The sequence below is a fragment of the Gastrolobium bilobum genome, unplaced genomic scaffold (assembly GCF_033153095.1).
Source record: "Gastrolobium bilobum isolate Gb01-03AN ecotype WA unplaced genomic scaffold, APGP_CSIRO_Gbil_v1 utg15895, whole genome shotgun sequence".
Lineage (NCBI taxonomy): Eukaryota > Viridiplantae > Streptophyta > Magnoliopsida > Fabales > Fabaceae > Gastrolobium > Gastrolobium bilobum.
In genome coordinates this window covers 24,305-37,884 of record NW_026899635.1, presented here as the reverse complement: position 1 = coordinate 37,884, position 13,580 = coordinate 24,305, and the positions used below count along the sequence as shown (strand labels likewise).

Sequence of the window (13,580 nt, the reverse complement as noted above, 5' to 3'; positions counted from 1 at the left end):
GAACAGATGAGCCCAGTAAGGAAGTCAGGCATGCTAGAATTAGACAAACAAACTGCCATGGAATCCCAGCTGGCCACACCGATGAATGAGGTGAAGAATCTGAAAGCTGATCAAGAACAACCAAGGATGGAAGTCTTACAACTCACAGCAACTGAGAATGAACCATGTTCAGCTTGTGGTGACCTTCATGATTCAACAGACTGTCCATCTACTGCCTTGGTGTGTTATGCAGAAAATTTTGGGAACAGAAACTTCACCCAGGACAGAGACACTCAGAATGCAGGAAGCAACAACAATCAAAACCCTGGAGGAACCATAGTGAAGGATCAGAACCATAATCCACAATGGAGACCACCCATGAACCAGAAACCATACAACAACCAGCAACAACAGTATCAACAAGGTAGAAGCAGTGGAAATGGAGTATATGAACCACAAAGAAGAACCAATTATGCTTCGTTCCTTAGGAAAGACCAACGCATCAATACCCTTGAAAGCTATGTAAAAGAATATGTCACCAGGAACGATGCTGTGGTCAGAAATATTGAATCCCACCTGGGACAGATAGCTGCTAGCCTCAAGAAGAGGACACCAGAACTTTTGCCAAGGGATGCTGACGTCCCCCCCAAATTTCAACCAGAACAGATCAAGGCAGTCACACTAAGAAGTGGGAGAGTTACTACACAAACTGCATCAGCTCCCCAGACCTCAACCCAAGACACTAGGGAGGAACGTTACAAGCCGCCTGAAGCATTTCCAAAAGTATCACAATAAGCAGCTGTCGAACAAAACCTAGAGCTTGATGAAGAAGTTGAGACTGATGAAACCCCAATAGACAACAGCAGAACAAGCAGTCCACCATAAACAAAGCAAGTACCAGTCAAAATTCTGTTTCCCCAAAGAACAAGGAAGCAACAAGATGATAAGCAGTTTGGAAAATTTTTGGAGATTTTAAAACAACTCCACATCAACATACCTCTGGTGGATGCACTGGAACAAATTCCCAAGTATGTCAAATTCATGAAGGATGTTCTCTCCAAAAAAGAGGAATAACGGAATATGAAACCGTGAAAATGACACAAGAAAACTGCCAATACTTGGGCAAACTTCCACCAAAATTACAAGATCCGGGAAGCTTCACCATTCCTTGTGTAATAGGAAACATTTATCAAGGCAAAGCTTTATGTGACTTAGGGGCAAGCATCAATCTCATGGCTTCATCAGTTTTTAAACAATTAGCCACAAGACCAGCAAAACCAACTACGATAACATCACAAATGGCAGATAGATCCATTGTCAAACCAGTGGGTAAGGTGGAAGATCTACTAGTCAAAGTAGATAAATTCATCTTTCCCGCTGACTTCATCATTTTGGACTATGAAGCCGATATTGACGTTCCCATCATCCTGGGACGACCGTTCCTAGCAACTGGAGGAGCGGTCATCAATGTGCAAAAAAGGGAACTTACCATGAGAGTACATGATGATGAAGTTAAATTTAATGTCATTAAGGCAATGAAATTTCATGATGAGGATGAAGATCTGGAAGAATGCTCTGCAACCACTCTAACAGATAACCAGATCAACATAAACTCAGAAGTCAAAGAAATGGAAGAAAGTTTGCAAAAAGAAGAACAAAGTTGTTACTTACAAGAAAGGAAACCTGAACCCCTGCAAAGAACTGAAGAGGAAAAGCAAGTAAAAACAACCATCTTCAGAACAACCTCCTGACTTGGAACTAAAGCCTCTTCCCCAGCACTTGGAGTATGCATATCTGGGAAACAATGACACTCTGCCTGTCATCATCTCCTCACTACTCACCAAGGAACAAGAAGAACTGATGATCAGCAAGATGAAGAAATATCAAGGAGCTATTGGATGGACCATAGCCGACCTTAAAGGTATCAGTCTTTCTTTCTGTATGCATAAAATATTATTGACTGACCCTAACAGCTTTTCAGTAGAACATCAAAGGAGATTGAATCCAATCATGAAAGAAGTGGTTAGGAAAGAAGTAATCAAATGGTTAGATGCAGGGATCATATATCTCATCTCAGACAGCAGTTGGGTAAGTCCTGTTCAGTGTGTTCCCAAAAAGGGGGGGCATAACTGTAGAATTAAATGCAAAAAATGAACTAATCCTCATCAGGAAAGTTACGGGATGGAGAATTTGCCAGGACTACAAAAAGCTCAATAATGCTACCAGAAAAGACCATTTCCCACTGCCCTTTACAGATCAAATGTTAGACCACCTAGTAGGTAAGGAATACTTCTGTTTTCTTGATGGATATTCTGGATATAACCAAATTGCTTTAGCACCAGAGGATCAACACAAAACCACCTTCACTTGTCCCTACGAAACGTTTGCTTTCAGAAGAATGCCTTTTGGATTGTGCAATGCACCAGCAACGTTCTAAAGGTGCATGTTCTCTATTTTTTCTGATTTAATAGGTGAAGGAATGGAAGTTTTCATAGACGACTTCTCAGTTTTGGGAACATCGTACGATCACTGTCTGGTCAACTTAGAGGAGGTTCTTCAAAGATGTCTTTCTTCTAACCTGGTTCTTAACTGGGAGAAATTCCATTTCATGGTAAAAGAAGGGATCGTCCTAGGACATAAAATCTCCAAGGACTGGTTAGAAGTAGACCAAGCCAAAGTAGAAGCCATAGCAAAGATGCCACCTCCGGTAAGTGTTAAGACACTGAGATCATTTATGGGGCATGCAGGTTTCTACAGACGGTTTATTAAAGACTTTTCCAAGATAGCTAGACCTCTGTGTAGACTGTTAGAAAAAGATGTGAACTTTGAATTCAATTCTGATTGTTTGAAAGCCTTTGAAGCTTTGAAAAGTAAATTAGTCACTACGCCTGTTATTCAACCTCTGGACTGGAATTTACCCTTTGAATTAATGTGTGATGCAAGTGACCAAGCTATAGGGGTGGTTCTAGGGCAGAGAAAGGATAAACTCTTTCGTAGAATATACTATGCCAGCAAAACCCTGAATGAAGCTCAGGTGAACAACAGAGTCACTGAAAAAGAGCTGTTAGCCGTAGTATATGCCTACGAAAAGTTCAGGCCATACATTCTGGGATCCAAAGTCATTATTCACACTGACCATGCAGCTCTCAGATATCTGTTTGTCAAGAAAGAAGCAAAACCACGATTAATAATATGGATCATACTATTGCAAGAATTCAATCTAGAGATCAAAGAAAGGAAAGGTTGTGAAAACCAAATTGCAGATCACCTATCCAGATTGGAACATATGAAAGTTGGACTACCTATCAAGGAGACGTTCCCTGACGAACAATTGTTTGTTATCACTGATAAAGAAGCTGACGTTTCTTAGTTTGCTGATATAGCTAACTTCCTTGCAGCAGGACTGGAACCATATGAAGCAAGCTGGACGCAGAAAAAGAAATTTTTTCATGATTGCAGGAGCTATCTCTGGGATGAACCTTTATTATTCAAAAGATGTGCGGACCAAATGATAAGGAGGTGTGTCCCAAAAGAAGAGCAACCTCAAATCCTTTTTCAGTGTCATTCATCCCCCTATGGAGGCCATTTGGGCAGAATCAGAACTGCGTCCAAGATACTTCAATCAGGTTTTTATTGGCCCTCCTTTTTTAAAGATGCTCTTCAATATGCTAAACAATGTGATAAATGTCAAAGGGAGGATAATTTAACTAAACAGAATGAGATGTCCCTTAACCCCATATTAGAAGTTGAATTGTTTGATGCATGAGGCATTGATTTCATGGGGTCTTTTCCCCCTTCTTGTGGGAATAAATTCATATTGATGGCCGTTGATTATGTAAGCAAGTGGGTTGAAGCTGTTGCCTTACCTACTAATGATGCCAAGGTGGTTATAAAATTTTTAAAGAAAAATATTTTGACAAGATATGGGACCCCCGCTGTATCATCGGTGACAGTGGAAAACATTTCATTAACCGCCAGTTTGAGAGGTTGTTGGAAAAATATGGAGTCAAACACGAAGTTGCAACTCCATATCATTCACAGACCAGTGGACTTATCGAAGTCTCTAACCGAGAGGTTAAGAGGATCTTAGAGAAGGTTGTGAACCCTTCTCGGAAAGACTGATCTCTCAAACTAGAGGAGGCATTATGGGCTTAGAGAACAGCTTACAGAACACCCCTAGGATGCTCCCCCTATAGATTGATATTTGGCAAAGCGTGCCACCTTCCTCTGGAATTAGAACACAAAGCATACTGGGCAGTCTATGCTCTTAACATAGATGAGAAGGCAGCAGGGGAGAAGAGAATGCTACAGCTTGAGGAACTGGAAGAATTCCGAGGAAACACCTATGAAAATCACAAGTTGTACAAAGAAAAGATGAAAAAATGGCACGATAAAAAAATCAGGAACAGAGAGCTCAAGGTTGGTCAGAAAGTGTTGTTATTCAACTCCAGACTCCGACTGTTCCCAGGAAAGCTCAAATCAAGGTGGACTGGCCCATACCAAATAGTGAAAGAAGCAGGAAACGGAGCTTTTGAGATCCAAAGAACTGAACATGGCTGCTCTTTTAAAGTCAATGGGCACAGGTTGAAGCTATATTCTGATGAGACATTAGATGAAAAAGAGGAAAGTATCCCTCTTTCTGATTCCAATTGAGAAGTAAGTAACATGTCTAGCTAAAGACAGTAAACTAAGCGCTGACTGGGAGGCAACCCAGTGGATACCTTTGCCCTCTCACAAGGAGCAAAGTTTTGGGGTGGTTACACTTAACCACAAGGCTCCCAACAAGGAAGGAACATCCGATGTTCACCTCTAATCCAAACTATTGACCTACGTTCTATGGCAGGAACATAGTTTTGGGGTGGTTCAAGAACCACATACACCCATTTATTGCTTTATGTTATTTCCCTTTTGTTTTGTTTTCCGTTCCCTAGTGTAATTTTAACTTCTTTTTGAAATGAAAAATCTTTTTTTTGTTCAAACTGTTTGGAGCATACATTTCAGTTATAGTATTGTGGCTGTAAAAGTTGAATACCCAATGGCATGAAGCACAAAATCAATAAGTAATCATTCTTGTTCTTACTCTGAATGCTTGAAACAGGAAAAGAGAAATGAATTTAATCTTCAGATTTTTTAGGAAAGCTGATCTGTGTGAACTAAAACTGATGAGGAACGAAAAATGCCAAACACTTACTCATGAGAGCGTTCCTGAGGTGTCACCACAATGAAACTTCTAAACTTGTCTTGATGTTGTCAGTACTGCTGAAGAACAGGTGAATTTCACTAACAAGGATCAACCTTCAAACACTCAACCCGTTACAATCAAACAAACACTTCCATTTTCATTCATACCACAGCACCACCCCACACACTCAAACTCATTCCTAGGTCAACAAAAAAGGGCAAGGAACAAATCCAAAATGAGCAAAAAGGACAAGAAGATAAGAAAACAAAATAGGGACAGCCATTCAAAAGAATTCAGAAGAAAATACCAGAAAAGATTCCTCCTAAGGAAGAAAAGAAGGTACAAAAAGATAAGGTGTTCCCTCAAACAGAAAAAGTCCATCTCCGGAACAGAAGGACTGAAAAATGTCCTTGACCCAAGACCTGTGACCAGTCCATTTCTAAAAACCTTCTATCAATCATTTTTCACAAAGATCCTTGATATGAAAGACCCCTGCACTTCTTAGGAAAGCAGCAGATAAGCAAGTTTGAAGAATCACATCCAGGAATAGACAGAGAAACACCAAGCCCTGAGTGATAGGGAGACAAAAGATCAGCAATCTTCACTTACCTTGGAACAAATTCTTTTTACTTATCATCTGTGGAAAGTAGTTCATTCTTTGAAAATATTATGGTTACTTACTGGCTCAAGCTTATGAAGTTGAACTATTCTTTGAAATTGAGCAGCCTAAGCAACTATTTCTTAGTTGTTTGAGGACAACCAACAGTTTAGTTTTGGGGTGTTTGATGGGACGAAAATTCGTTCACATCTAAGCCTATTTTTATGGCAAAATACCATTCGTTCCCTCACCTGATGAGCAACTTTAGCACTAAAAACACATGTTTTATATCTTTACTACAAAAACACAGTGGGAAACGAAAGGTGACGTAATCTTTTGGAAAATATATATAAAGGGGAACGGATTTGGAACATTAAATACACCTGCTTCACTTACTCAATATTTCTGACCACTTTTCAGGAAATGTTGAAAAGAAGTTTCCAATTAAGCACAAGTGGGCAGCAATCAACCAAGGAGAAATGTGCGTAGCAGGGAATAAACGGTTCTTATTGGCTGAAAAGGAAAGCAAGGCATGGGGGAGATCAGAAGGAAAGACAAATCTCAACAATAACTATCCCATCCAGCCACTTGCGCCCCTCAAAGCACTGTTCACACTGCCCCTTTCATGCAATCAAGAAAACAACTCCAAGAGATTTACAAGCTTGCCATTCACTCTTCTGCCTATAAATAGGACGTTCCAACACGAAGACAAGGATCGAATTCCTTAAGAAGAGATCACTTAGTTTATTTTATAGTTTTCTTTATATTTGTATAGTTTTAACTTTAGTTAAGTGACAACACTTCTTCTTCATTCTGTATCATCCACTTGAGACTCCTCACGAGCAGCAATCATATTCTCCATTTTTCATTTTGTTGTAATCAAGTTGTTTTCATTTCAATACAAGTGTTATTTCTCTCCTTTCCATTCGTTATCTCTGAACTGAATCTCGAGTCTATGAGACTTCAGTTTGGAATAATTATGTTTAAACTAGTAGCCATGGGCTAAACTATCTGTGGAGCGAAAAAACTGCAAAGTTCTTAAAGAATTACTTTCAAAGCTCTTGTATTACAGCTTTTGTGTTTCTCTGGTTAAGTGAGCTATATTCATTGTGTATCAATGGAAATTGAACACATACTGAGAAAGGAACTTCCATAAGGAAGGGATTTCACACAACTTAACCAGAGGGGGAAGGCAGTCTTGTGGAAACAATACTGCTGGTTGCCTTAGGAATAAGGGACCACCTCGTTCACTCAAAGGTCCTGTACCCAGTACCTGTTGGAGTCAAGGAAGCCATAGGAATATGGAAACTTGGAAGCCATCTAGTCCATGAGCTGAGGAATCAGAGTTGGCAGTAAAGAGATTGAAACATATACAAAAATGTTGAGTCTTGAGTAGAGAAACTAATTATTTAAGAAAGGAGCAGTGGATCCGTTCCTTCTGTTAAAACTGTTTTCAAACCATCCACCTTGTTGTCTCTTAATTACTGTTATTACTGTTTGTAGTATTTTTCTTTATTTAATCTTGTATCTATAAACCTCTCATGAATATTGTTGTTCCTTCCCTCAAAAAGAAGGATAACATACATAACGAAGCGATGAACTGTTTGCTGTCAGATTGAACTTACTGTCCTTGAGGAACGTTGTCAAGACAGTAGGGAACGTTTGACCAAATAGGTCGATTACTAACTTTTCTTTTCATTTTCATTCTTTGTAAAATAGTATAAGGCATTAATTAGAGTTCCATCCTCATGGGAACGATAATCTGGGCATTAATACTCCCATTTATTACTTGATGCGTGCACTTGCGCACTTGGGTTGAAATTAAGAGAGCAAATGTGTTTTCTCTTAATGAAACGTTTTACAGCATAAAATATTTTCCACCCAACAAGCTTTGACCCAACATAGGTAAAGACAAAAAAAATAGTAAGGGAGTCCTTTTTTACTTATCTTCGTTGCCATTTGGTTTGACGTTCGGTCTTTTTTAATTGCTAATTTTTTATTGTCATGCAGGATGATTCGTATTTCATGCACAATAGGTATATTGTTAACTACTATTTTTGCACAAACAATATTTCATGGTAATCAATAGATTGATGTATTGTTATAACACTTTTGATTTGTACTCACAGATTAATGTTTTTTTTTTTTCATACTTTCATTCATAGATTACTTATCATTCATTTCTAAGAGGAGGAAGAATCACAAGTGCATCGCGGAATGGGTTTTATAACTTTTGCAAGTATAGGTTCGGCATCTTTCTTATTACCTTCATGTCAAGCACAACATTTAAATATTTTTTGTTCACATGTTGCGTTATTATGTTTATTATGCTTGACTCTATTACAGACATGTAATAGATAAACGCTGTTATATGTTCTGATCATCTCTGGGAAATACTGAAAGAAATTGAGTCAAACTTTATAATTTTTGAATGACTACATGACAAGGTAAAATGCAGCAATATATTTTTATGTGTTCGTTAGTTTTTACGAGACAAACAAATCACTTTTTTTCTCTCCATGCAACGCACAGGTAATACACTAGTTTTGATGTATAAAGGGATCCTTCTGTATTAGCTTATACTATACGATGGTCACACTAAACAACTAAAATTATTATAACGTATAATATAAGCTTATACTATCAGACGTTATATCTCACACTAAACAAGCTAACAATAAAATAAAGTGTACTAACGCCTATGATGACTTACAGCTCCCGCATATATGGGAAGGGCTTCTGGCTCTGATTTTACTTTCAGAGGGCATAGTTGCATCGTTAATTGGCGATTTTATAATGTTAAATTTTATTTAGATAAAAAATTGAAATATACTAATCCCATAATATAGAAGACTAATATTTTACGTCATAAATATGAAATATATGGGCCCACTCTTTTAAGAAAAGTAACAAAATAAATAAATAAATGGATACCAAATATTTTATGTCTATAACATGAAATAGTAAATTACAACATGAAATTAATATTTCCCCCCAAAAAAATTTGTCCTATTTGGTCATCAATTCCTTCACTGACAGAAGCCGAAAATGGGATTTTCTTTGTAGTTCGTACCTTTGCAACACTTAGCGACCGTTTGGTACACGAATTTTTCTTAGATTCTCGAGAAACTGAAATTTTTAAAATTTTAAATTTTCAGATATTATCTTAAGCTGAATATAAAAATCATATTTTTGAAAATCGAGATTCCCGGACAAATAAAAATTTCTCCTGTACCAAACACCCCCTCAAGTGGTGTTTGGTTGAAAGTTTTTCAGCGGATATCTATCTTTCTCAAGTATGGCTTTTAGAAATACCATGTTTGTTTCAACGTTTTTCACCAAAAACCTATCTATCCAATTTGTCTGGATTTATGAGAAACATAGATATCCGCACTGTTTAGAAACCCAATTTAAAGGTGAGATTTTTCGGAAAACCAGTTATCTGACTTTTAATGCACTGTTGATTTCATAAAGTTACCTAATTTTCCCAGTAAAGTTTTTCCCCACCAAACAACTTTTTTTTACATTTTTCTACCTATCTCACTTTATTTATCTTTCCAATCATTTCTCTATCTATCTCATTTCCCTATTATTCCAAAAAAATTCCTGAACCAAACGCCCCCTTAAGGATTGTCGAACAGCTTTTTTCATTGCAGAACCGATACTAACCTTATTTTCCATGAATTTGGAGCTGAAATTAATTTTAAAATGTTGGACAAAGGACATTTCATTTTCAAATATCGAAAAGGAAAAATACCGATGGCTGAAATTTTCTGCTCGTTTTTGGCAGGACAAGTCTGAACCAAAGAACATATTCAAATAACCATCCATTTCCATTGAGTACCAAAGTTTAAACAAGGTATTTTAATAATAACGCTTGAATTTTTTCCCATTTTAGTAATTATTACAAATTGTTGATGACAGAACAAAATTCATGAACTTCATTTTAGGCTGTCTATTTACATAGCAATATTTGTTAGCACTAAGCGTCTCTAGACTCTACCTATCCATTCACAGGCAAATGATTAAGCTTGAATGTGAATCTCAGACATTAACATTTTAATAAATGAACTAGCAAAGAATCACTCAGCTTCAAGGGCAGCAATTTCATATCTGACTTCTTCTAGATGTTCATTTATGGCCATGACAGCATCCTGGACACCTCTAATAGCTTCCTTGAAAGCATTATCATACTCAGCATCAGCTTCGGCCTCTTCAGTTCCAGAAGCCTCAGTAATCTCCTGAACATGAACACATTCATGCTCTGTTAACTTTGTATATTTGCAATTCTCATGGCTCACCAGGCGTTCGGATGGGCGGCCGGCTTTCTTTAACATCTGAATGGTAGCTGTCTTTAAATTAAAGTAATTGTCAGAAAAGACTTAACATTTGAATGAATGACACTTATATTTTGAGTTGTCAGAAACAGCAAAGTGCAATTCAAAAGAATAAGGAATTCTAATTCATGAAGGCAATCAAGAGCAAGCAGAATAACTAATTGATATATGTGATCAGTGCAAAATTTTCAAGGTAAAAAAACTGCAAGCAACACCACCAGAGGAAGAGGAAGCAAAATAAATGAATTTGTTCCATTCAACAGAACTATTATTTTTTACCTTATAGCGTGATAGGGTATGTATCTGTATGGAATAAAAGTGTTAAGCCAGATCAGTTCCACATAGAACACTTACTACATAGAACTGACGTACAAGAAATTAAGAAACATAAAATCATTTTTAACAAAAGATGTCTAAATATAGACTAGCCCTTTTAGGGTTTAATTTCCTATTTTTGTTTGGTAGAATTAGTAGGGTTTAAATATACATGTATTAGCCTGTTCTTGGTGGCCAAACCGACATTGCGTGATAGGGTATGTATCTGTATGGAATAAAAGTGTTAAGCCAGATCAGTTCCACATAGAACACTTACTACATAGAACTGACGTACAAGAAATTAAGAAACATAAAATCATTTTTAACAAAAGATGTCTAAATATAGACTAGCCCTTTTAGGGTTTAATTTCCTATTTTTGTTTGGTAGAATTAGTAGGGTTTAAATATACATGTATTAGCCTGTTCTTGGTGGCCAAACCGACATAAGCTTAAAGTGGTGCAGTCAGATTTTGCATTAGGACTAAAGTTTTAGTTATTAAGTTGGAGAAACAAACCTAGTCCAACCAAGAGTGTAACTAAGTGCATAAAATTTTGTTTTTCTGAAACAAGTGGTTTGAATCTTACATTTGGTCTGGCATTGAGCATCAACATCAACATCAACTTTATCCGAAATTAGTTGGGATTAGCGGTCAATGAACCCAAATAAAAAAACAAGAAAAGATTGAAGGAAAAGAAAAATAAGTAAAGAGAAAAAAATGGAAGAAGTAAATAAGAGGGAACCCTAACAGGTTGCGCAACTATGACACTACTTGGGGGCATGAAACTTCAATACCCAGGCTAAGCATGCCAACATAGTCAATTTATTATGACACTACTCATAGCGAATTAAACAGGATTTTTATGCTTACTAAGTTAGTTAAAGACTTCAACAAATTATAACAATAGAAAAGCTGGATACCCAATGGACAAAGAGTTCTCACTTGATATCCAGATAATAAACATAAAGAAAGTCTGAAATATATAGGGTAGCATGTTTTAGTTTGATGATCAACACCACCTAGAGAGAAGATATAAAAAGCACAGTACATGAAGATAAGTTGATATAGAAAAATATAAATTTCATGCATAGATACAAACACTGACATACCAGATGCAGTTTCTGCTTTTCCTGATCTTGAACAGCTCTAAGGAGCTGTGCTAGATCGACTCGGCAGTAGTCAGGGCTCCGAAATAGTGACTCCATTTCAAGGACCTATGCTAAAGCAGAAAATAAAGAAGTTAAAGAAATGAAGTAAAATTAAACAAAAGCCCCATTTTTATTTTTATTTTTATTTTTATTTTTTTTAGAAAAAAGAAGAAGAAGATAATTTTGGGATCATGTGTCGAACTTTTTTTGAGCAATCATTAAACTCTATTGTGACTTCACTGCAAAGCTTCTGGTAAGCCAATTCCCCTCCAGAAGTCATGTAGTCAGAAAAACCCCTGCCAAGTTAGAGATTGGACCACCATGTAAACACTAGCACAAGAGAGTTTTTGTATTGAAGATTCATGGAAAAGTAACATTTGACACACTATAAGAGATCCAATGACCGTGCTATGAATTTTCAAGTTATAAAAATATGCATATGTAGCATTACCCCTTTGATATATGCATCTCAAAGCTAAAGACAAAATAAATTAAAAATAGGAAAAATAAAATAAAACAAAATATGAATAGCAAAGATCTAGGAATTTTAATTACATATTATGGAATCCCTTTCTATTCACGAAATCACAATGAGTAAAAAAAAAGGAAATAAAATGGAACTATACTATTGGCCCATTTCCCTGGATCAAACTTGAAATCAAGCTTTGCACATATTTTTTATTTAACGAGTTTTCTATATTTTATTTAATTTTTATTATTTTGGTTTCTGCCTCAAGCTCAAATACGAACCCTTAAGGATCACTATCACTAACATTAACGGAGCCCTAGATTCCAGATCAAAGAAACTCGGAGAAACGAGACACAGTCATAAAGGGGAAAATAGAAAGCAAGAAAAACGAGAGTTGATTTTCAAAGTACTTCCGCGGAATCCAAACAAAACCTAGCAATCTAACTGAAACAAACCTTTTGAGCTTGGAATAGGCTTGGGCTCTGCGTTGCTGAATTCCAAGGAAACCGCGAAGCAAAGCAACGATTTTGGTTGGATCAACCTCCATCGTGTCCTTTATCGAAACCTTCTTCTCAAAATCTAAATCTTCTTCCATCAATCCCTGCGATTTTTCACTTCGCTTAAGCTTCTTTTCTTACGACCATTTTATACCACCCAACCTGTGTCGTTTTCTTGTAAAACGACATCGTTTGGAAATCGTCTATAGTTATTCGACCGACATGGTGTTTAATGATGCAATCAAGAGTCCGAATATTATCGACACTTAATAATAAGAGTAAACACCATTTTTAGTACCTGTCAATATTTACGAAGTCTTTTTTAGTCCCTGACAATAAAAAAGGACCAAATTGGTCCCTGAAATTACAAAAAAAGGGTCATATTAGTCCTTATGTCAACTCCCAAATATGTAGAGTGGCCCTTTTCTTGTACTTTCAGGGACCAATTTGGTCCTTTTTTATTGTCAGGGACTGAAAAGGACTTCGTAGATATTGCCAGGGACTAAAAAGGGTGTTTACTCTAATAATAAAGAGTGTTACAAAAAAGAATGCGAAAAATATATTATTCGCTTATTCATTGTGTTTATTGTTTTTGGTAAGCTTATAAAAAGTGCCGAAAAAAAAAGAAGGTGAAAAATGTTCTGTTTGATTGTGTTTTGATTTTTTTGTTTTAAAATTGTTTTGTAAAATAGTTATGGAAACAGTTGTTTTCTATATTTTTTTCTTTTTGAAAGTTAAAAACCAAAACAGAAAATAAAAACAACTCAGACATGTTCTCTAAATTTGATTTTAAAAACAAAAAAATAGTTATAGTTTTCAAAATATTTTTTACAAAACAGGTCTTACCAAACGAGTTTTTTAGTTTTTTTGTTTTGAAAACTAAAAAACTGTTTTGCAAAACAGAAATCAAACATAGCCGTTATTAGTTTGTTCCTTATGATTATCTCTTATGCACGAATATTTTTTTTTGGGAGAAAAAAAAAATTGTGTCGGATACCAACATGTGGTCAACACTCTAATATGCTTTTGATCGATCTAATACAATATGGGCTAGCC

At 36.4% G+C, this 13,580-nt stretch overlaps 1 protein-coding gene across 1 annotated transcript; it reads right to left on the bottom strand.

Moving 5' to 3' along the window:
• Nucleotides 1-9,599: 9,599 nt before the first annotated feature.
• Nucleotides 9,600-12,664, bottom strand: LOC133292129 (uncharacterized). Its single transcript, XM_061490504.1, has 4 exons — nt 12,483-12,664; nt 11,761-11,854; nt 11,520-11,624; nt 9,600-10,111 (listed from the first exon to the last, which is right to left on the bottom strand). Exons 1-4 carry the CDS (start codon nt 12,620-12,622, stop codon nt 9,842-9,844), a joined length of 609 nt encoding a protein of 202 aa, XP_061346488.1. The 5' UTR covers nt 12,623-12,664; the 3' UTR covers nt 9,600-9,841.
• Nucleotides 12,665-13,580: the final 916 nt, after the last annotated feature.

Excerpts from the sequence above, each read along its gene's own strand:
- LOC133292129 (XM_061490504.1), bottom strand. The coding sequence starts at position 12,622 with ATGGAAGAAGATTTAGATTTTGAGAAGAAGGTTTCGATAAAGGACACG. Across the intron at positions 11,625-11,760 it reads TTAATGATTGCTCAAAAAAA|GTCCTTGAAATGGAGTCACT; the intron begins GTTCGACACATG and ends GCTTTAGCATAG. Across the intron at positions 10,112-11,519 it reads AAAAGCAGAAACTGCATCTG|ACAGCTACCATTCAGATGTT; the intron begins GTATGTCAGTGT and ends TTTAATTTAAAG.